The following is a 24,169-nucleotide window of genomic DNA, read 5'->3' as shown; positions in this document are numbered from 1 at the left end:
GACTGTGACTGGCAATACAGAGAAAGGTGCTTGCATTGCTAGCTAGCACTGCACTCCCCACCACCACCACCACAGTTTATGAACAGCAACACAACAGGCTTTTAAAGTCCTACAATGCAGCAGTCTTAAAAAGAGGCTCTGCATGGATGATACTCAGAGGGTTCATCTCTTCTTGCTATTTCTTGAGTTCAAACCAGAGGAACAATGCTGGTGAGGAGCACAGTGAATCCAGATTATCTTCCTTTCAAAACATAGAATGCTTTGGGAGGTGAAAATCTACTTAATTTGCACATAATATTAAACAGATTCGGAACAGACCTACCCTGTTCACAAGGACAGAAGCAGTTTAGAAAGATGTAAGTATGTAAGACCGCAACTGAATGGAAGCGACTTCACCCAACATCATCAAATTTCCTGAGAGTATTACGGCAGCCCTCACGTCACATAAGCCATCATCAGTTTAATTTCATCTTAAATTCAAAATGGAGAAATAACACAACAGCCTCAGGGGTCAAGATACACTCATTCAGCTACCCTCAGTACAGGACTCAGGCAGGAAGATGGGGTAAATGTCTAGATGGGAATATCTTCAGCTCTTCCTTCCCCCTCATTCCATATCATGATCTGGCAAAGCTCATGAATCCCACTCCAGGGATATCTGCATTCAAGATCTAAACTACTGAAGCTCATCAAAACTGAATTAATCAGGAAGGAAGAAAAATTACAGCAGCCTTCACTTACTGAAGTTTATGCTTCAGCAGTTACAGTTGGTATTAAATCACCGACAACCATAGTAAGAAGTGCTCCTTGCTACATTTTAATGATCATTTGTTGTTTGGCCCTCTCCGTATCCATCTCTCCTTGAATGAAATTACTACAGTCAATTTACAGCTAAAATTTGAATGCCAAGAAGAAATTTCAGCAATTATACAATGTTACATTACAAGTAGTTGATGTTAACTTCAACATCGAACATGTTGGTCCTGGTTTTATATGCAAGTTTGATTCAAAATTCGGGAACTTTTTACTTAACCATATCAATAAACTAATGAGTGACTATCAGCCCTCCAAGTCCCTCATCCTCACTAGCACATGCATCCCGAAGGTACATATTTCAATACAGCCATTTTAGGATAAGCAGCAAGTTGAATCAAGCTGCATGGCAAAGGAGTTTGTGAATTCATATGAAGTTGTGAACCAGTTCCTACGACCTCAGATTGAAAAGCTTTCAGTGCATGCTTGGGAATCCTGCTACCGAAAGAGTCTTATCCCCTTTCTTAACAAGTTCAGCTGCACCTACACAAAGATCTGGTCACAGAAACAGTATCTACGTTATCTTATGGATCAAACTGGTATTTCTCAAGAGCCTAAAAGATTATAAATAACCAATCAGTCTATAAACACTGCTCTTCTGTAGAGCCTCCAGACAAATCATCTTCTTTCCATCCCATTCAACGTACTTAAGATGTTCAGCATACAGTCACTCCACATTTCACTTAAGCTCTGCATCACACCCTCACACCAAGTTTAAACTTTAATCTGCATCTTCAAAGCCAAAGCTCTCACCTTGTCCACTGTCATCTTGCAATGATATCAACTCAAAATTCCAATTATTTTTCCAAGAACTTCTGTGTTTCTTTAACAATCATTAATTGGCCTTTTCTATTTGAACCAAAATATCTGGTTGCTATTATCTCCATATTTTAAAGCAGTCTTTTTCTTTTTCTTTCTTTCCCCAAAGTACTCAAGAACTGAGTCTAAAACATTACTTTCTACAGCTAAAACTTCATCTAAGCGAAAATGTCCTATGTCTAAGCTGAGAAAACAAAAGGCCCTGGTCTTCTCACCTTTTATGTTTTTTTCCCCCTATTTGTTACTACTACTGGCTTTTACTAGCAGCTGGTTTCCAAAAAGAGTTGTAATTTCATTTGTGTAAAACCCACTAAGAGCATTTGAAAGTATGCTCAACAGTTTCAACCAGGACTTTTCCTTGTCTAGCTAAACTGAGATAAAAAGCATGTGCGACATCTCTAGGCTTTCACATTTAGGTAAGCATTGCATTGAGATCATTTAAATTAAAACTACAACTGCTGTTCATACAGGGCATTGATCATATTTAATGAACCATTGTTTATTGATGAACACAGTGTTAACTGTGAACAAAAAACTGCATGCGCCCACTTAGTACAAAAGGATTCTAATTCATGGTTAGACCTAAACAGTACTCACAACAACAAAAACTAGTCTGGAAATTGCATTTCATCACTTAGTTCCGGAGGCTGTCTGTTGCACACACATCTGTACGTGAAAGAATGCAGCAGAGTTTTAAATCCAAGAATCAAAATGCTTAGAAAGTGAAATCTTCTTTAAAGTACTGTCCTCATAATACTAGGAAAAATAAAACCACTTTCAGACACAAAACACATGCCTGAAAATTTTCTTCCGCATTACATATAACTTATCTGAACCATAGCAACTAGCACAAATGTTTTTGTAATGCATCTTATTTACTGCGATATATTTAAGACCATTAAATCAAGACCCAAAATATTCAACTATTTACTATTTTATCATGCTGTTGTTCCCAGCCTCCCCCTAAAACCCTGTTTTTGAGAATCTCTTTATAATGTTTATCCTCAGCAGCAAATTTAATTGTGTTTATGTGCTCTGTTACCAATTAAACTAGCTATGCTGAACAGCTTGATCATTCTGGTGAGTTACCACAAGGACAAGCCACACTCTTCACTCTGACAGCTAGTTAAGAGAAACACTGACAAAAATCACCACCACTTTTGTACAAAGGTGAGTTAGCTAACAATTTGGAACAACACTGAAACAAAACTTTTATTCCTAGTGAAAGCGAGGCCCATGGCACCAGAACTAGTTGTGTTCTCTTAACTGTGTCTCTGTTGAATGCCCCAACGTGATCCCCCACAAGTCTGTTTTTTTTAATCACCTAATCAAAAGCTTTCATTTTAAAGCTTGCTCAATATATCAATCAGAACAGCACGGAGATTCAACTTGTCACACTCCATGCTGCAGTAAAAGGGTCCCTAGTCAAGAGGAAGAGCAGTAGTGTGCCTGAGAGTCCTGAGGTCAGACACTATCTTCATTTTACACTTGCCAGGTGTAACCCTCTGCTTCCGGGCACCCTGCAAAATAAGTTACAATTACTCCTTCGACTACAGAGAAGCTATTAAAACAGGCCACGCACCACGGCTATCAGAACTAGGGGAACGAAGGCCTCCAAATAAACCCCGAGCTGGAAGCGGACTACCCCGCGGTGCGGCGCCCTGCGGCCGGGCGAGAAGCGCTGCGCCTCGGCGGCGGGGCCCCGGCGAAGGGCCGCGCACGGCTGCCCGGGGGGCAGAGCTGGCGGCCGCGGCCCGGCGCCGAAACTGACCAGGGCCGCGTCAGTTTCAGGCGCTCGGCGCCCCGGCCCGCCGCCGGGCGCCGACCGGCCCCGCCGCGCCCAGCGCCGCGCCGCGCCGCAGGAACCCACCTGCTCCTCCTCCCAGGGCGGCAGCCATGGCTCTTCGTCCTGCCCCGGCGGCGGAGGCTCCCGGCGGCGCCCCCGCGTCCTCCTCTGGGCCGGCGGGCAGACGGGGCCGGGGGAAGGGCCCGGATTCACGGCGCGGCCGCGTCCCCTCCCGCGGCCTCTCCGCGCGCAGCAACCGCAGGAGAACAACAAACTACCACAACATGGCGGCCGCCACCGTCGCTGTCGCCGCTGCCGCCGCCCCCGCGCTGCATCATGGGACGCTGGAGGACTGGTCCCTCCCTCGCGGGGAGGGGGGACACCACGCGCCGCTGGTTGGTTAGTCGCAGCCGAGACGCTACCCGCGCCGGGCAGCAACCGGGCCTCTTGCGCATGCGCAAAGCTGCCAGCTCCCGGCCGAGCCGCTCCGGCGGGCTCGGTTGCAGTGCGCATGTGCCGGAGGGTGTGGCTGAGTTCCCTCCGGACGCGTGCGCGGCGGGAGGGGACGCGCATGCGCGCAAGGGGCAGAAGGCGGGAGGGGCGGGAAGCCCGCGCTGGGCGAGGCGTTAGGGCCGTGACATGGCGGCGCGGGGGTGGTGCGGCCCCGGCTCGGCGAGGCCGTGGGGAGCGCGGGGACGTGGGGAGCGTCTGGGGCGAGTGCCTGGGGGACAGGGCATGGAGGAAGCAGCTGAATCCTGGTGTCCAGCTCTCTCTCGGGTGAAAAAAGCCTGAGTAATGGGATTAAAATGACCCAAAACAGAGGTTGGAATATGTTGCATCGATGTGTGGCCCTCCATCTTTTACCACCTGTGTATGTATGCTTAGATAAGCTAAATTAAAGCAACTCGGTCCATGTAGTTTGTTCCTTCCCCTCAGCTAACACCTCATTGGTGTGTATATTTTTAAAGTTTTATTTTATTTTATTTTATTTTATTTTATTTTATTTTATGGATTTTTACTGTCCTTAGTCCAGTTTCATTAGAGGCCAGTGCTGGAAATCTCCATCCTAATCTACCAGCCGTGGCTGCGGCATAGATTGGTTCAGCTCCCTGATCCCACAAAAACCTAATCCACTGAAATGCATGGTTAGTTTTCTGTTTAAGTTAAGGTGGGAGCAGGGCTTGTGGTGCTCCATGCCGCCAGAGCAGGTTGAATACAACATACAGCTCTGCCTTGATATAAAACACGCTTAGTTTACACAACTTGAGAAGAAGCCTAATCTGAGCTAAAACGAAATAACGGAGCTTCACATTAGAGTAACAAGAGTAGTTCAAGTAACTGCCAAAACTTTCCCAGGCGGACAAGTCCTCATGGAAATAATTAACAATGTTAGTATTTAAATTATCAGTGTTATCTGATTAAACCCTCACTGGGAGAATAGGGAAGTTCTCATGTCACTTTGTTTCTGGCTCCCTGCAGACGCAGCTCTGCATTGCATTTGGTCTCTTTTTTTAGCTTTTATTCACAACTGTACAGCTTGAGATTTGCTCTGTATATATTCTGCAAACTCACAGGAAAATTCTTACTTTTAATTTAGAAGACAGTCCAAATTATCTTTGCTGGTAATTCAGTAAGTAGTCCCTCTGTCCAGCTTTAATTGCCTGGCATGGAGGTAGCAAGTGAACTGGGAATGCTACTGAAATCAGTGGGGATTGACTGGTGATACAAAATGATACAAAACATGGTTTCTGTGGGCCCAGGATTTCAACCATCACACCTGGGTAGCAGTCTTTTCTTTTGGGTAGCTGTCCAGCGCCACAAAAGGGTTTCCAGGCATGGGAGGGAGCTTGCTGGACTCTAGTCTGGATGGCGAATGGAGAAGTGTGTGAGGTGAGAATGAGCCAGTCTTAGCAGCAAATTGGTACAATTCACAGCTCTCCTTACTTTTCATAATTCTTTATATCCTTTCTGTTTGAGGATGAGAAATGAAGTGTTAAGGAGCATTTGCAGCGAGCATCTTAGTGGCATACAGATATGAAAAAGAGTATATTTTATAGGTATTTTATATTCTATATGCATTTTAATAGGGAATTGGCTTTTCGGTGCCTGACAATCCAAATGCAAATCAAGTTAACTGTGTTTTTCCTTGCATTTACTTAACACACTGACTCACTATTAAAAAGGAATAACAGGATAACAGGTTCACTATTACTGCATTTGGTAATATACAGGACCTTCAATCATTTTGCACAGCTCTGGTAAACAAATGTCCATTTCCAATTTTCTGAACTTAGCAAGTGTGGGATAGAGATTTAAATTGCAATGACAGATACAAGTATAGTGACTCTACTCACCTTTGATCAGGACTTTCAGTGAGTGTTCAGATTCCAGGGGCTATAGTCACTCTGGATTCTACAGAAAAAAAAAATATAAGAACATTATGACTTTATATAAACTCATGTTCAATTTATTAACTATTTCTGAACATTCTGCATAAATAATGTATTTGTCAGTGTGTCTTCCAATGCAAGGTCAACTGTGATTGGGAATCCAACAGCTTGCGAGGGGATTAACTAAATAACTGGGCCAGGAGTCAAGACAGCTGTGATGTAAATTTGGCTGTGCACTGGCTTACTGCATTACTTGAACAGGTTACTTTGCATCGGCTGCTTCAGATTCCCCTTTGTAAACAGAAGTTAGCATTCTCATAATACTAACATCTTTTTTTTCTAAAGATTTGATATATATCAATAAAAATTGTTGTGTCCTAAATTCTATAAGTTTCCACTGCAACACTCATTCTCAGTTTTATTTATTCTAGCTCTAGATTTTAACATTGTTTTCCAAAATAATTAGTAGCTTGTTTTGGAAGAAACAGACTCATTTTTAATCTTACGTTGTTGTTGTTGTTCAAATTATTATTTATTTTTTGCACACACTTCCAAGTGGTTAAAAAGCTGGCAATCAGAAATACGGTTAAGCAAACTTCTGAATTTACTTCCATTGAACACGTCAAAATTAATGTGGAGGAAATAAGAACAGTGTTGTCAACAAATTTACTAAATAAATATGCTTCTGACTTACTTTTTACTACAGTTACTTCTTCATGAGCTGTCTTTCTAATTCCACTCAGTCTGAGCATGCGTCTTTGCATTTTTTCTCCCTTATTCTTGTTAGTTGTTTATCCACTTGTTGCAGCGTATCTAGCTTCTTGTCTGCAATCCATTTGATGCATCTTATTTCAGTTGTAATTTCTTCAGATCAGTGTAACCTAAGGACCCCTGTAACAGCTGCTTGGGTGGGAGAATAGGAAGCCTTGTATCCTGAGAGGGGGTCTAAGCAAGCAATGTGTCTGCCAAGTGTGTTATTAATGCTTCAGATGTGGCGTCCCTAGAAAGATGAAAATCTCAACAGAATGAATTATGGAATCTCAACAGAATAAATTATGGAAGTTTAGTATAAAATATCACTTAAATTATTAGCAGCCCCAACCCAGGCTACAGGATATAAATTGGAGTTTATCTTGAATAGCAGTAATCAGCAAGCAAGCTGAAGGTGATTGGAGCAATACTGGCCTCCAGATATCCAAAGAGTGCAGCTGTAGGCTTAGCCCAGCTTGGCATTTGTGTAATATGCATCCTTTGGTTGATGCATTGTGAGCCCAGGAGGAAGATGGAGCTGCGCAACTGTGGCTGCAGGAAGGAGATTTAAGCCATAGTTTTGGGTTGTGAATGGAGGGCAGCACACACATTGCACATTGTGTTCTACCCTAGTGTTTGCAGTATGTTTTAAGGATCTAGAGAAGAAACAGAAATGACAGAGGAATCCAGGTGTTAAACATGTAACAGCATTTTATCTGTAATTTTGTGGGATTTTTTTTTTTCAGTCTGGATGCTGGAAGTCTTACTGAACAAGTCTTTGTTTTGTTTCATCAGGAAACCCACCTGGTGACTGCGGCAGCAGGTGAATCAGAGTGAAGCTGGCAGACATAAGGCAGTCCCTCTTTTCAAGAACAACTTAAAGAAAGTGTCCAAGTAAGATACCGTATTCTAAGACAAAGGGAGATGTGCCCCATGATGAACATATCAGAAAAAGCAAATATTGGAAGTGTTTCCTGAGAAGAGATTTCCTAATGAGGAGCCAGTGTAAGGCAATATTGGCCCAAATGCTGATTTTTGGGAAGGGCTTTCTTTCTCTGGACATTGGCCAATCTTACCTCTTCCACTCTGTAAAAAGCTGGAAGACATATGATAATTGTAGGCAAAGCCCAGAGCATCACAAGCAGCTTCTGTGGCCCAGATTCTTGTGGCCCATGTAGGAGAAGAGAACCTTCTGCTCTGTGGAGCCCTGTCGAACTTAGTCCCATTCTGCACAGGAACAAAATATTAGCTATCATACATGAACTTCCAGATCAGAACTTAAGTTCCTAACAACTCCTTGTACCAGAAGGCTGTAATCCTGTTAAAGGCCTCTGGGAACTACTGCAATGCAAATAATAGTAGCAATAATTAGCTCTGTTTTAATTGATACTATGTATTCCTCAAATGCCAGTGAAAATTTACTTTGCTAAGCCAACTTCTTCTCCTCTGGAGCTCTACTGTCTTTACCAGGAATTACACGGGGGATGAATTTGGATCATTGTACGTTCCTGGCGTAAATTATCAACTGTTGATTCTTTGCCCTTTAAAACCTGGCAAGCATACAAGAAAAGCTTTGCCAGGCAAGCAAGAACTAGGTCTATGCATTTAGAGGGATATCCTTAAGGAATATGATTTGCTGGAAGTATCCAGCTGTGAAATACAAAAACTATTACATACCACTCTAGCAGCTCAGAGTGTGCCTAGGCTGGCCTCAATATCAGTGGTTCCTGGCAGAAAGTATGGTGGAGAGATAGAAAGGATGTAATGGCAGCAGACTCTCTGGATATAGACGTCCAGAGATACTCAGTTTACAAAACAGCACCAACAGTGATGGGTTTGGCTGGCATAACCTAGAGTAGTTTTATGGCTAGTGCAGCTTATCCCCGTAGTCAGCTGTCTCAGTGGCCAGTTTGGGCCTCACAATCCAGAAAGACGGAAAGTGGTTTAGTTTGCACAATTTTTGCACTGGTCCATGAAATGTCTGCGTAGGATCTGATTCTTTCTCTACTGAGGTCACTTCTAGACAGGAGTTTTCTCTGCTCAATATTAACAATGTGCAGCTGAACTTATCATTGACATAAGTAAGTAAAGATAACACAAAGCAGTCATCATCATCGTATAAACAAGATCCATATCTAGATCTTTTGTCATACTGAGCACCCAAGAATTTTGATGTCCGATCCTTCATGGATAGGCATCTGTGTTGTAGCACTGCTGAAGCTTCTAAGGGAATGATAAACATTCTCTAGCTCTAGTTATCTAAAAGTTAGGTGCCTAATCTAAGCTAGCTGTCTGAACTTCCACTGTTTACACCCTTTAGGTGTGCAAAATGGTGAATTTTAGCTATGGGAGATCTGTACTGATAAAAGTGAAAGGAAACAAATCCCAGCCGAAGAGTATATTTTTACAGGGCAGAACAGAACTACAGGCAGTAGCAAATCTCAGCTCTGAATTTTTCTTCATTTAGCAGGAAAAGACTCCTGACATGAATATTGCAAAATCAAGCCATTTTTATCCTTGCTGTATTGAGTAAGGAAGAAGCAAGTTTTAGACCTAATGGGAAATGGTTTGAGGCTATAATGAAGTCCTTCAGCGATTTAGAGATGCAATGCACGTGATTTTATGGATTATCCATATGTACAAAATTGTTGCAGCCAGTAGAATTTCAGGAATAGATCACCCTAACATATTACCAATAAGCCAATTAGTGGAATGAGGCATTGCAAGTATTAGACTTCTTTATGCAAATATATTTGTCAGTGTGGAAAAGAGAATCATTTGGATTGGGTTTAGTATTCAAGGAGACCTAGTATTATATTTGGTGCTATAGCTACTATTGACCAGTCTGTCTTTTTACCCTGATACGTGCAGGTATTGAGTGATGTGAACCTTAATGAGTAAAAGGATGGTCTGGATTTAGACCTCATCATGTGTTTTTCCACTGATTTCACAATATCTTTCAACATTAGTTTTGGTTATCTGAATTTTTCCATTGCACTGATCAACAGCATCAGTATGTTATTTGGGCCAAAATGCACAAATCTTTCGCATTCCACTAATTTCCTTGCAAGGAAAGCTGACAGAATAAGGCTCTACATATCAAATCAGTTTCTTTCTGGGACCTTAGTTTATCTAGTCGAGCCAACAGATGTATTTATCAGAGGCTAGCCACATAAGATGGGCACCTTTTCTATAATGAGTCCCTTCCTGCCCAGGAATGGGTTATGGAACATGACCCGTTGCAGCATGCTGAGGTACAGAGAACCAATAGAGGTGCGTTAGCCAAAGCAGACACAGTTTGTAATGCTATCTTGTATAACAAATTATTGACTTCATTGTACACTGTACTAGGATTTAATTAAGCGATAAGACCCATCATAGCGGGTCCTTTATCTAGCAGATAAGGATTTACCAAGCTTACCCAAGAGGTCTTTATCTGCGAGATAAGAAAAAGGTACATAAGGTGCCTTCCTCTATTTTTAAATCGTTAATTAAAAAGACTTTATTTTTTAAGTTCTAGGTTGTTGTCTTTTCCTTTGGCACTTCATAGCTTAGTATTGAAGATTCTCATGGACTTTTATAAGGGAGGTTGTAACAACAAAGTTGTTACCAGTGGCTGTCACTGGGTGAAATTCATAAGATTTGTATAGTTTTTATTTGCAGAGTACCAGCTCTCAGCTCAGGTGGAAATTTAGAGTTTGATCTGCAAGAGATTTCCAGTGACTTCAAGATGCCAGGACCTTAAAGGAGTTTCATTTGTTAACGATTTCAGAGTGCAACGATTATGATTATGTTCTAAGTTTAAAAAGATGGGGGGATACTTACACAATGCAAGAAAATGAGGATACAATATTTTGATTTCAAGGCAGTTCTTTCAATGATTGGATCAGATTGTCAGCTAAGCTAAAAGATGCCATTTGAAGATCTCTGATCCTTTAACTATGTGATTTTAAGACATATATGCAGAAAACATTTTTTAAAAATGCTGATACAAAGAGCTGACAGTGTAATAACAGAAAATGGGAAACACAGAATCAATCATCAGGGGGTTGGACTAGATGATCTCCAGAAGTCCCTTCCAACCTTACCGGTTTTGTGATACAACTGCTAATGTTTAGGGGAAAGAATATTGAGGGTATTCCAGAGAAAGGCAGAGGGGACAGGAGAGAAGACAATATGCTTTATATGAGAGAGGAACATAAGGTTGAAAATAGGATGTGGTCTTTGGGCTTGCCAGATTTAATCCCTAATATTGCAGCCAGTTTTTTATCCAATCCTTACATAAAAGTTCAAACTTTTAAAAAGTATCTGGGTTGTTACTTTCACCTCCCTCACTGGAAGGTTATTCTGCAACAACCTTATACTAGTATCTAGATGGGATCTTCCAGGTCACAGTGTAAATGTATTCCTGGCCAATCCACTCGTGTTTGTTGTTATGTGCTGACATTATCTTTTAACATAAGTGGCATTTCTTTCTTCACAGCATTTTTTCTTCCCATCCCGCTATAAGCACAGACAGCAGCCAACCTTTACAATGGTACATAAGCAGTGTTCCTCTTGTATGCTTCTGCCCTTGCAGATCCAAAGTGACAAACACAAATTGACTCTGCACCACTCTAGGGACCTGGGATGCATCAGACTCACTGCTCGTTCCATGTCAAGTGGCTTTGTATGAGCTCTGTGAAATTCTCTTGAATTTTCAGGCATCCAAGAACCTAAGCTGCCAGTTAGCTGGAAATCCAGTAGGTCACTGCCCAAAGCAGTTGTCTACCACATAAATTGATAGTGTTGGCAGCTCTGCTTGTGAAAGACTCCCTGTTCCCCAGATTGTATTAATCATCCTACTCTGCACCTGTTCCAGCTTGAATTCTTCATGCTTGAACATGGGCACTAAAACAAGGTCTAAAGGGATCATATTGTATTAGAAGTGGAGGGAGGAATTCTAGCCAGGACCAAGTACCAATTATAATGAGAGATGTCTTCCAGGTTACGTGGGAGGCGAACTGGCCAGGCGGTGGAAGCAGAGTGGGAGTTTGTAGTGCTCTGCAGGGTCTGTTTGTTCATTGACCAAGGGATTTCGTTTCGGTGTTGACAATCTGACACCTTTTATGGGCAATTGATTCACTTTTTTTTAAATGTATCTAGCTGAGAAGCAATAAGTGAGTGGAAAGGTGTGAATTAAAATGTGTACATAGCTAAAGACGATTACTCAGACATTTGCTTAGACCTGAAATCCCAGCTGTGAAGCTAGGATTATTCTCTCTTGCTCCAACTACCCTTCAGGAATTGCCTCGTGAGCAATTTTTCTATTCCATCTTCGTATTTATTTATTTGCTACTTGGAGCTTTCTGCCTCAGAGAAAGCTGTAAGATGATCCCTCACCTTTATGTATTCCCATGCAAAGTTTCCTTTATCTGAGTGCTGGTGCCAGACACTTGGCTGCCCTGTTCATTCCTGACAGCTAGCAAACCAAATCAACTCCCTTTAATTATATATATTTCAACACAAAATTATTTTGCTTCATATTTATATTCTATTAAAAGGGGGCTTTCTTCCTTCAAATCGTACTCCAGTGAGAGCTGCCCCAATCAGAAATGTTTGCTCTCTCTCTCTCTATGTAGTTGTTCCATTAAAGTAGTGTGAAAGCTACAACTGTGTGTCCACTGTCAGTCTGTATTAGGATTCGGGGGAAGGTAATGATATGCAAGCTTGATCCTTCTGTAATACTTTCCTTGGAAGTGCAGTTCTGCCTTTTCTGCTGTCAACCTGCATTTAGAGCGCAAAGAGGGCTGTATGACTTGAAAGCAGCAGTAGGCAATTCCCAGTCTAAGCTTTAGACATTTACATATTTATGCTCACTTCAGTGGAGTAAATATTCTATGAATAAATCTCATTATCTTTGAAACTGTACTTACAGTATGATAAAAACACACTACAGTTGTGCAATCTCAGGTTTTCCTTCAGTGTCAATAGTGGACGTATTTACAAAATTACGTATTGTTAACACAGTATTCCACTTCCAGCAGCTGTTGGAATACCTTGTATAATATGCGAAAATAATGAGGGAGATGTCCTTTAGTCTTTAAACAGAAATTGGAGGAAAAACACCTGCTGCAAATAAAATAGTTCTGCAGGAAATCAGCCTATCCGCCTAACCAGCCTATCGGGGTGACTCAGCAGCTGTTACTTTTGTTATTATTACTTTCTAAGTTCTATGCATCTGAGTGTGCCGGATATTGTGATGGTCCACAATGAAATTTTCAAAGCACACTGCCTGGTATTATTGATACCTTGCAATGATGTTGTGTGTGTCACGACCATATGTTGGTGCTGCTTTCTGGGGAAGAAGATTATTTGCCACCACAGTAGAGGCAGGTCAAAATGTCTAGGCATTTCGTTATTGGAAAAAACAAGTAGCTAATGCTTGGATTTACGTAGTCCCCTCAGTGGTTACTTCAGTCTTATGCTAAGATAATGAACCCTATTAGAAGAGAGACAATATTTCTTGTACCTAGAGGCCAAGGTTGGGAGTCTGAATACCTGGTTTCCATTCTTAGTCTCGCTACTGGCTTCTTACGGGGTCTTTTTAAAGACATAACACCTTTTTGTGCCTCCATTTCGTCTCCGTGTTTATCTCTGTGTTGTAACTCTCCATGATCTTATTAGTCAATGGAATTTAAACATTACTTTGTTATTTCAAAGTTATGGTTTTTGTGCAAGACTTTAGCACCAGCCATACAACATATCACCCAGCAAAGTCCTGAAGAAACCAGCAAGTTATTCACTATAAGATGCTCTCTGTTAGGCTCCCCATTGATGAGCGGGACATCTCTTTCCTTTTAGGACTTAATCCTAAATCCACTGAAGTAACAAATAATTTTACATTTTCTCAGCACATACTGAGCCCCAATAACTGAAAAGACGTTTTCCACAAAGCCAAAGATCAAGTCTTACTCCCAATAAATAGTGTATAAATATCCCATCATACCCATCATAGTGGGTGTAGTCATGGGATTTTCCGTGGATTGCTTTATGTCATCTATCAAGCTTTCATTTCTTTGAAGATAACTTGTATTGCAGAGGGAAATTACAAGCTGAGGAGTGAACTCAGGGTAGCTGAAAGTGTGACAGCTTCTGTGTTTGTCTTCGTACTACAAGATATGAGGAGTTTCTAAATAGAGAAACTAAAGGAAGGAAAGAATGCTTAAAAGACTTCTGGTGCAAGAAAAGTAAAAGATAGTATTTTTTTTTAATGTAAGACCTGCAACAAGAAAAAGCCAGAGCTTCAGCTAAGCACAGCAGGACTCAAACTGTAGGCAGTCCTGATGGAAAAGCTGTTGATGATAACTCAGGCTTTGCTGGATAGAGAGATTTAAGCTTTACCTAGTGACTTCCACCTGACAGAGAAAAGAGATGAATATCAATTAAATGCTTTGATATTTGTCATTGAGACTAATATGTTCTTCCTAACTTTGAGAGAAGAAGAATTAAAAAAAAATCCAGAAAGTCTTTTGATGCTCATTTTTCAGACAAAGTATTTTTCTGTGGAATTTCCAGTTGGAATATTATCTAAGAATGGCCAACTTCAATTTGCGGTTCCAGGAAGACATATGTGTTAGTGCAGTCTGCTGTCTTGCTGACTATAGCAAGTGCCATAAAAGACTGTGTATAAGTAGATGGAATAGTGGCTGCTATAAGATACACCAGTTTATCAGCAAATCTTCAGTCCCATTAAAATGGGACCACAACAAAAGTTATAGCAAAAGTGAGAACTGAAAGTCTAGTGAAGGAAAAACAGCAAGATTTATATCCAAGCAGCACAGGGAAAGACTATGTTGAAAAAAAGTAGACACAGAATAAATGTGAAAGAAACATAAATCTATCAGAAGAACAGTGCTTAATCAGAGAGTGAAAGTCCAAAGGACTTTATTTAATTAAGCTTTTCCCCATCAATCAGAACAGTATCTTTTCATATATATGTCTGCCAAAGGAATGATCATGGCACTGCAAAAGGGGACAGATCTCATTACATGTGCTGCAGCAAAAGGCTCAGTTGTGCCGTTATGTGGGAGAAAATGAGGAGATGGTGTAAATTATCCTTCCCCTCAGAAAATGACCTTCCCCTCCCTGCTGTTGGGCAGTGCAGGCCATAGCTTTTGGAGAGTCCTTTGCTCTCCAGCAGCTGCCTAACCTGAAGCAGGAGGAGTTGCATGGAAGACTGAGCTGATGCTTCCAGCCCCAGGGGAGCTGAGGATGTCTGCGTGGGGCCAGGAGTGCCCAGGAGTTCTCACCTTCGTCTGCATGACGGAGAGACCCCTGCATCAGAGTTTCTTTCCTGCTCTCTGCCTCTAGGGTGGTCTTCGCTCTGCCTTGCAGGAAGCTCTTGCTCAGGTGAAGTCTTTATCGTTAAGCTTCTAAGGAGAGGATGATGCTAGGTGTTTCTCATGAGCCTTCACAATGTGCTGGCTGGTCCTGTGCTGGTAAAAGATATACCATTTTAAATTCCATTTCAGTTGACCAATTCAGTGGCTTGAGTAAAGGTTACTTGCACATTGAGTGTTTTGGGCCAGCTTGTGGCACTCTTACAGATGGTAAATAATACATTGCTTCTTTTTTAGCTGCACTGAAAGGTAGTAGTTACTTAGAAAAAAATTGTCCCAAGTCCCTCAGTGTTGTCCTTTGACTATGTGAAAGTCAAGTTTGGAGTCCCAGGGACAGAAAGTGTGTGATGGACAGAACAGCAGTCGCTACTGACCTTTGCTTGTATCAGAAGAAAACCTCTTAGTAATGCTGAAATGGCTGCGCTTACTTTAGCATATAAAACAAGAGCTTGCTTTATTTGCAGGTGGCATGGTGTGAGATTGCCCGTTTCTCTTACTGTATTTTTCCTCTGCTCCTTTGTGATCCTTGGGACTGTTTTGTGAATACATTGCTTGTCTTCCTTTGTGCATTTACACTGTCAGGTCTTTCACATAAGACCAGTCTAAAACACCTAGGAAAATGCGATCTAGTCCTTGGTAAGAATTTCCAGATGTAATAAAATATAAATGTCTCATAAGAGCATCACTATGGTGAAAGCTTTAAGAAGATTTTGAATCAATTTGCACTCTGAACAGCTGCTAGACAATGTAGTACAAGAAATGGAAGAATTATCTTATTTACTGTCTTTCATTTAATTCTGGATCAAATTTGCTGTGTCACAAATAAGAAGTCCCAGGTTGTTTCAGTTCCTTGCCATTTTTGTTTAGGGAAAACAGAAATTTCCATCTGTTAGGCACCAGGACTGTTTTAATCATTACATTATCTGAAGCCACTTAGGCATATTTATACCAGAAAGTATTGAAAGTATTGAAATCTGGATATAGTCACAGATGTTCAGCCAGCACAGTCTCCTCTTGCACTGGTTACATGGGATCATTATTTAAAAAACAATTTTGTAATGAACATGAGGGCTACTTCTGCATTAGTAAATAGAAGTGATCAGAGAAACCCTCTGGCCCTGAGGGCGAGTGGCCCAGCTCACTAGACTCTGTTCACCCCATTTGGATGAGGACTAGTTAGCAGAAACCTTATCAAAAACTTAATGGCAGGGACAGGCTCAGGCCCACGCTTGGGGCCGCATATTGGCCCTGTTTGGTTTGCTAGCACAGGACTAGCCAGTGATTCTGCTGTACGTGTTTTTGTCAGTGTAGTTCATTCTGACTCAAGAAATAGAAAACTCTTTCCATCCAAAGGTTTTGAAGCGTATTACAAGGGCAAACTGTTATTTCTAGTCAGCATACGGAGAATCTGAGACAGACGTACATGAGACTGAAGACCAATGTGCCAAAAATAGTTTTGCTTGACTCCATTTTTACATACAAGTATGTGTAACTTAGTGTGGAGCTCTTGATGTTCAATACCATGTAAGTAAAGACCTAGGTGAGAAGCAGGTGAGCACTCAAAATTAAGGTCACTTTTAATATTTTGGGTCTAATTTACACCATACCATAACCCTCTTACCCAACGCCTTTCAGAATACTTATCCTCACCTCACGTGTCAGCACCATCATCCTCATTTTAAAATGAGGAATAAAATGATACAGGAGGACTGGTGGTGTATAGAGCTACCTCAGTTATTGCAGCAATTTAGAATCAGTATAGACTATTTTTCTAGTCTTCTCAGGTCTGTGGCTGCAGTGTAGATATACCCTCAGGGCTACAATGCAGATCTGTGTAAAGATACCATTTAGAGCTGGCTCAGGACCCAGAAATAGCCCATCCACCATAACATGAGGCTCCAAATACGCTAATTTATCACAGTGAGACTGCTTCCCTGACTAAATGGGGTATCTCTACGCAAAACTGCACTGCAGCATAGATAGTCACAGGTGAATTGTCCAAGGTCTTACGGGAAGTTTGACCTTATGGCAGAGCTGAACTCCCATCTCCTAAATCTCAGCCTAGTGTGGTATTACTGAATTGTTCTTCCTGTCTTTATGAGACTAAATTTCATTTCTGCAGCAAGTCAGACCCAAGTCTCCTCAAAGACGCTCATTCCACTGAACACAGGAGTACTGAAAATCGCTTCCAGACTTGAAAACCCTGAAAATACATGATACGATTATCCATTGGAGGGACAGTAAGTTACTTGTAGTTCTGTAAAAAATATATTTTTTTGATTGAGTCTGTTCAGAATATAGTCAGTAGGAATTTTACTTTTTTTTTTCAGTGAATATAGCCCTGAGATCTTTAAAAGGGTAAGGACTTCAAGTGAGTTTTCTTTTTAGAAAAATGAGAATTGGTATGCAGAGAAAACTTCTGTACAAACTACAATAACTTGATAGATCTTTAGCTGAGGATAGAGAGCACCAGAGCAAACCAATATGTCTTAATTAATAATCCTGTCTACTCAGTGCAACTGCAGTAAAATTAATCATTTCCTCAGAAACCGTTAAAGAATCCTGGCTGAATACAAAAGCATTTTAGACTCCTCTTTGATTTGGTCTTTCAGAATCAAATTATTGTACTGTTTTGAAGATAAATAAAAAGTACCAATGAATATGTATATGTTTCCTGATGTAGAGGATGTCTTTAAATATTTTAGGACAGTTTTATAGTCTGCAATGAAAATGCTTCTTTGAAGTTTTTACTGATAAAAAATACAGTCATCTTCAGGTCACACATCTATTCATTGATGTAGTTAGACAAAGCAACCAGACTTAGGCAAAATATTTCAAGACAAGAACACTTTCTAACCTCAAAAATTAAAATATCTTGAAAGTCCATTGAAATAGCTGCAGCACAACTAAAACTTCTTTTACAGTGTGGAACAAGCTTGATTTTTACCTGTTCAGAAAAAAAAAAAAAAAAAGCATTTTGTTGTCTGCTTAAATAAGAAGTTATTATGTGACAGATCTCTTAATTTCTATGTAAGATTGGTAAAAAACACAAGTAGCAAACTGCTTGAGGAACACAGCACTAAGGCAGAAGCTTTGTACTGTATCCTGTTCTCTGAGAATAGGTTAAATGTGAAAATGAAGTCGACTCTCGGTTTTGGCGGTGACGTGCGTTTCCAGGCGGGTGCAGGCGGCCGGCGCCCCGGGAGCGGGGCGGTGCAGCCCTGCTGTCCAGCGTGCTGACTTTGCGCCTGGCCCGGCGGGGACAGCGGCTGCGGCAGGGTCTCACGCGGAGGCGCCTGGCCCTCGCGCCCCTGCCGAAGCGCGGTGGCTGCCTGCTCCAGGGCTGCTCACATGGTCTGATTTCCGAATCGCGGCCGTGGTAGCGTCCTATGACTTGACTTAAAATGGGAAGCCAAAAAGCAGGGGGAAAAGCAAGGCATACAACAGTTAACAGTTCTCCACTTTCTCTTTGTTATTTTTAGCATGCCAATGTCAATTTAGAAACTGCTGAGGGAGTGGTGCCGTTGCATAAGGTAGTGCACAAGCTCAGGGCACGACCATTCCTGTCCCAACAGAAGAATGATCTAATAAGGTTAAACAGAGAAGATGGGAAAGGGGGTAAGGGCTTGAAGAGGCCAAGTCACTTGTTCCAGGTTACAAAAATCAGAGCATGATGTCCCCTGCAGTCTACTTCACAGACTGGCAATAGACTTGTGGGCAGCAGTCTCCTAGATATTAAAGATGAAATAGGTAGGAAATAAGCTGCTAGTAATTAGGACTATCTAATGGTAGCCTTTGGTGCTGACAAAATGCAAGCCAAGTTCATTCAGCTCTCTCTTTGCACTTCGCAATGTAATTTCTAGGGGTGGTTCCGATTCCTTCTGAGCCAGTAGGGCTCTTCCATTTGATACCAAACTGACAGCTAAACTTGGGTGATGGAGGTTCAGATTCCATCCTGAACTCAGCATTCCCCCGTTGTCCAAAGGAGAAGGATGTCTTACCAGTGTGCACCTGAGGTTTGTGCTCTGTCAAGCTGTGTCTCACAGAGTGGCTCACTAGCGCAGGTCATAGTGCTGAGAAATAGAGCAACTGGCTTCTCTTGCAAAGACCATCTTGCAAATAGCGTGAGGAGTTGTTAGGAGCCTCTTCCCCGGTCCCTCACCGCCATGAGCTGCAGCTCACTGTAAAATGCTCCTGTGGAAGATAACCATGGGTGGGGATAAGTAACGGTGCAAAGCAGCAGGCTGGGAGAGAAATGCAAATAAGCTGAGGGAAGAAGAAGTGGGAAAGGATGCAGATGAGCTGAAAGAGGAAAAAGTGGGAAAAGAGTCTTATGTGGATGCAAGAAGAATTTCTGGAATAACTTGAGGGTGTCCAAAGCACAATGTGGACATGTCTGCAGATACTCTGGGGGTGCTTTAAGGATCGGCTGTGTGGATGTAAATGAGTAGTCCTCATGAATAAGCTAACAGCAGTACAAACGTGGGCAGTGTGAATCCCAGGATCAAAGTTAACAGAGATGTCAGCCTAGCTGCATAAACCCAAGTGTCTCTAGAAGTCAGCACCCATAAATTTTATTCCAACAGAATCCCTTTTGCTACATTAAGCTTTATTTTAACAAAGGGTGTTTCTGTTAGTGCAATCTATGCCATTTGGTGAGTGAAATTAACTGTATCTGCAAAAGCTCTTTTAAGTCAGCACCACAGCCCCTCAACTTTATGGCATAGCACACACATAGATTAAAAAAAAATCTCTTCCAAGTATAACTAGTAGCTTTAGGTATTATAATAAGTGTACTGGAGTTAGAGAGACATTGATTTGAACTTTTGAGGATCTGCGACAAACAATGTGGAGCTGTTTAGACTCCTTTAGCTGACACCTTAGTCATCAGTTTAGCTTCCGTATTTGCTTTCTTGCCTTCTCTCCAAACCTGGGCGTGTTTGCAGATATAGGAAATGGTCCATCCTCTGTTTGTGAGTGCTCATTTAACCTTTCCCAAAGGTACTCCTGATTTCCTCTTGGAGTAAAAATAACGCTGACTACTTTGCTACTTTGCATCGCTCGTGGGTCTTGTTGTTCCTGGTACCATAGAGATTTGGGCTAGTAAATTACGTAGCTGGAACCTCTCCTTCCTCCTCTGCAGCTCTCCAAATTGCCCTGGGTGTGCGCTGTGCAGGCAAGAGCAAGTGATTTAACCAGCACTGCTCATTTGAATTGAACTTTTCATGTTAGGAAGCAATTCTGCCTTTGACTCTTGAGAAAAAGGGAGCATGTTGGTCCCAGGAGCACTGCTGATAGCTATCTGTCAAACAGCCCATTCAGATCAATCCACCATCATTAACATATGGGAGCCTACAACCTCACTCCAGGAAGCCAGTTATTTCATGGGTAAGATCAGAAGTGGGCTCTAAATACACATTGCATAAATATATTTCAGTTAACTGTAAAAAACCCCACATCTCACAATTTAGAAACAGCCTCCTTTATTGGAAACTCTCAAGTAATTCCTGCTGGAAAATCTGCAAATTCTGTAATCTTTAAAAGGAATATGTGCATGCATGAATAGATATGTGTGCCTATATCTAAAAATGTGGTGTATTACTCATGAGAAGAGGGCTTTAAATCAAAAATAGAGTGTTTAATTACAAATATTTCCTAGTTCAGTCAGAAGTGATAAACTCGGTGGAGGATTCAGTGAAACTGTTGCCTGTTCGTTGCAGGAGATGGTAAAAAATAATTGTTAGAAGCCCTCAAATATTGGAGATCTAGGAAAAGAGAAGCTGGGTGTTAACCAAAGTAAGAGACAGAGTACCTAGAAAGAAAACAAAACTTAAAGCAAATGAATGCTACTGGATGTCATATGAATCTTTTAAGCAAAACTTCACACTTCATTTTGGCAAAATCAGAACAGTTTTCCTAGATATGCCCACAGATGGGGGAACAGCTGCCTCTGCTCTGACTGCACATGATCACGCAGCTTGAACCCTTGGTCCTGTGGAAGTGGGATGCTTCTTAGTGTCTTTTCAGAGAACTTATTGGGCTGCCTGAGACCAGAGAATGGCACAAGAGAGGTACCCAAGAACCCAAGATAAGTTTAAACACAAAGAGATCATGGGAAATCAAGTCACAAACAGGATTTATTCAGGGTAAGGCCATAAAAAGGACCCCACTGAATCACCAAACACCTTGGTTCAGCTGTTGGTACAGCAGGAGAAATCCCAAACTCAGCTGTACGTTGAGATGCATAAATAACCTTGCAATGAAGGTAGAGGTTTGTGTGGGTGTATGTGTGTGAACTAGGACGTCCCATACGCATCCCTTCACATGCATAAACACACATACCCCGTTCCGAAAATGCTGTCCTAGCAGACAGCTAAGTGCAGCTTACATTTAATCTTATTTCTGACGTAGCATTCTCCTGCCTTGAGATAACAGGACTATGCCAAGTACGAATGCATTTGGAGTCTGTAAAACTTAAAACTAGTGGAGCGAAAGGCTCTGTGAGCTGTAGCCCTAGCTCTTCCACAGCCCTGAAATGCTGGCTCTGAATCTGTCTGTCATGCGTGTGATACTCCGGTGATGCAACTAACTGGGGATGAGCGAAACTCTGTTTTCACTTGTGACTTAAAGCAGGACTTGCAGCCAGGCTCCTAGTCCCGAGGGGGAGGAGGAGAAGTCCTGCAACCAGCAAGGTTCAGCCTCCAACTGGAAAGGACACTACAACCCTGTAAGAAAATCAGCATTACAGTAAGCTTTGCTGTATTCCCTGGAAATCCTATAAGGAGGAAGTCTCCAATGAGGTCATTTCATGCCAGGTAGTTGACCACGGTAACTCCGGTTCCAGTCTCACTTCTGCTACCTGTTTGGAGCTTCATCATAGGGGAGGCAGGTGTCTCTGCTCTCTGGGCCAGGACCGGCTCCCCGGCACAGCTGCCTCCTTCGCTTAGGTCTCTGGCAATCATCTGACAGAGCGTGTCACTTTATGGGAAGCCACTTAGAGTAAAGATTGATTTTGATTTTTTTCTCAGCAAGCATTTTGCATTGACTTGTTCTGAAACCAGCTACTAGCGATCACATTCCTCTGTTACCACCAGGAGTTAAACCTGAATGCACTTTTGCTTGTGGTTAGTAACCAGCTGCTATGTGCTCAGATACCTCCTCCGTGCTGATTTTGCATTGCATGGCCTGCAGCCTCGTCACCTATGTATTTACACTGTCAGCGTAAATCACCTCAGGGGCAAATGTCCCGGCCACTGATTGCACACATACCAGCTAGCATTCTAGATGCCAGAAAAGCATCACAGCTGATGCTTTTCAAAATCCTTATGCTTCCATCTCCAGCTGTGGTGTTGAGTTAACCAGATTTTTTCGGAAAGTGACTTGCTGACCGTGGCAGCTATTCTGTGAACAAAACTGCTTAGCTGTACTGGTTAATGCCTGAGTTTAGCAAAAGGAATCTTCTTTAGCAAACCAAGAGAGTGCTGTTATGAAACCTTTCTGGTTTGAAAGCCAGGGTTTGTTGAACTAAATACTATGTGCAACAATTTGATTTTGTTCCAGCAGTTACTTTGAAGAGCTAACATAATGTAACAGTGTTGTTATATTTCTGGCTCTAATAAAAGGGTAATCTTTGAAATACATTGGCCCATTGCACGCAATGCAAAATGCATATATGGGGTAGATTTCTCTGCTTTTTTTGGTTGTAGAAGCCCTATCTGAGACAGATCATTAAGAACAGCAGTGCCAGATGTTGTGTGATGCCTCCCAGGAGACTCGACACAAGAAAAGGGAGCAGAAGTGGCTTTATGGTGTCTCTGCGTTTGCAGGATTTGGGGCTGCTCCCGGGGCTGGCACTGCTGCCAGCTGTCACGGCAGGCGTTGCTATAGCTTGGGGCTGCTGCCCACAGTTGTCCATGAGCTGCTACGCAACCCCAAACGGCCTCAGCACAAAGCGCTCCAGGAAACCTCCTCTTCTTCTCCCCGCACATCCCCTTCAAACAGCGCTATGATGCGGAGGGGTTGTGCTGCAATGAAGAGGTTACCTTGTAAATTAATTGAAAGCCGGAGACTTTTTTTCCTGAAAGAAGAAGATGTAGCAGATTTTCTCTTGCAGATTTGAAATGAAACGATGTTTTTTTTTTCTGATAACTTTTTTAGCATTTAGTTTTTTCACTCCTTAAGTGAATGTCAGTGCTCACTTCATCTCTCTTTGTCTTGTAGGAAAGAACATGAGATATTAGGGATTTTGGTTTCCCTTTTCCATCTGAGTTTCCTCTTACTCTGTAACTATTTAATATTTACTTTTCCATTTCCTAAAAATGATGCGAAGAACAACTGGAGAAAGTTTTAAAGCATTACTAGATTACCAGAGTTTCTTTTCCTCTTTTTTGCCTCTGTAATTCTTCCAAATGGCTGAAATTTTTAAAAGTCAGATCTTGATCATACATACATTTAAGAAAAGATGTGTTTCAGGTCACCGCAAAAGTCCATCTAACACAGTGTTTGTCTCCAAGAATGACCAGGAAGACCAAGAAGAGATATCTAGAGCTGAATGTAGAAAAGGAACAAGAATCGTGAAATTTCCTCAAAATACTATCTGAGGGATTTGTGGCTGGGGAACTAGAAATGATACCTTTGCACTTAATACTGTTTCACTCCTCTAATTGCTGTTTTGTTTTTCAGCTGACAGGGAGCCAAGGTTTGAAGGCAAGGTTAAATGCTTTGCTCCTGCTGCAAAATTTACGGCATGAATGACCGCAAATGACCATTAAGTTCGGTGGGGGTTCCCAGAAATTTCGGATGAGGCCCAGTGGAATATTCTTAGGCATTCCTGGGTTTTAAATGCACCATTCAGCACAGCCTGGTTATGAAAGACCCAAGCACAGCTGTGGCTGTGTGATGAAAATAATTGCTAAATATGCAGTAGTAATGGAGAAAGTTGCTAGAATGCTTGGATGTGAAATGAGTTTTTTTAAGAGCCAATGAAATAGAAAGTGTATATATTGAGAAGAAATAGAAATTGACTGAAAAATTTTTTAAAAATTTCTACTTAATCCTCTTTAAAAACGGAAGAGAAAAACAAGAGCCAGTTGTTCATTTGTTCTTTTTTTCACTTCTCTTGCCCCTAGGAATTATATTTCTGTGTGAATAAGGGGATTTTTTTTTTTCCACAGGGTTTTACGTAGTCGTCCCCTTTATTGTTATCCTGCGTCATTGCTGGATATCATGGC

The 24,169-nt window shown here is 41.7% G+C and overlaps 1 protein-coding gene across 4 annotated transcripts in view; it reads right to left on the bottom strand.

Annotated features, from left to right (window-relative positions):
• Positions 1 to 3,811, bottom strand: part of RBM33 (RNA binding motif protein 33) — a 97,761-nt gene extending 93,950 nt beyond the window's left edge. For all 4 annotated transcript variants that reach the window (XM_062568823.1, XM_062568824.1, XM_062568825.1 and 1 more), the window contains exon 1: positions 3,503 to 3,811. In XM_062568823.1, coding sequence (XP_062424807.1) covers positions 3,503 to 3,530 — 28 coding nt within the window. In that variant the 5' untranslated portion in view covers positions 3,531 to 3,811. The remainder of the gene's footprint in view (positions 1 to 3,502) is intronic.
• Positions 3,812 to 24,169: the final 20,358 nt, after the last annotated feature.

The sequence above is a fragment of the Rhea pennata genome, chromosome 2 (assembly GCF_028389875.1).
Source record: "Rhea pennata isolate bPtePen1 chromosome 2, bPtePen1.pri, whole genome shotgun sequence".
NCBI classification, from domain to species: Eukaryota; Metazoa; Chordata; class Aves; order Rheiformes; family Rheidae; genus Rhea; species Rhea pennata.
The sequence above is the reverse complement of the archived record's forward strand: the minus strand, read 5'-3'. Positions and strand labels throughout refer to the sequence as shown.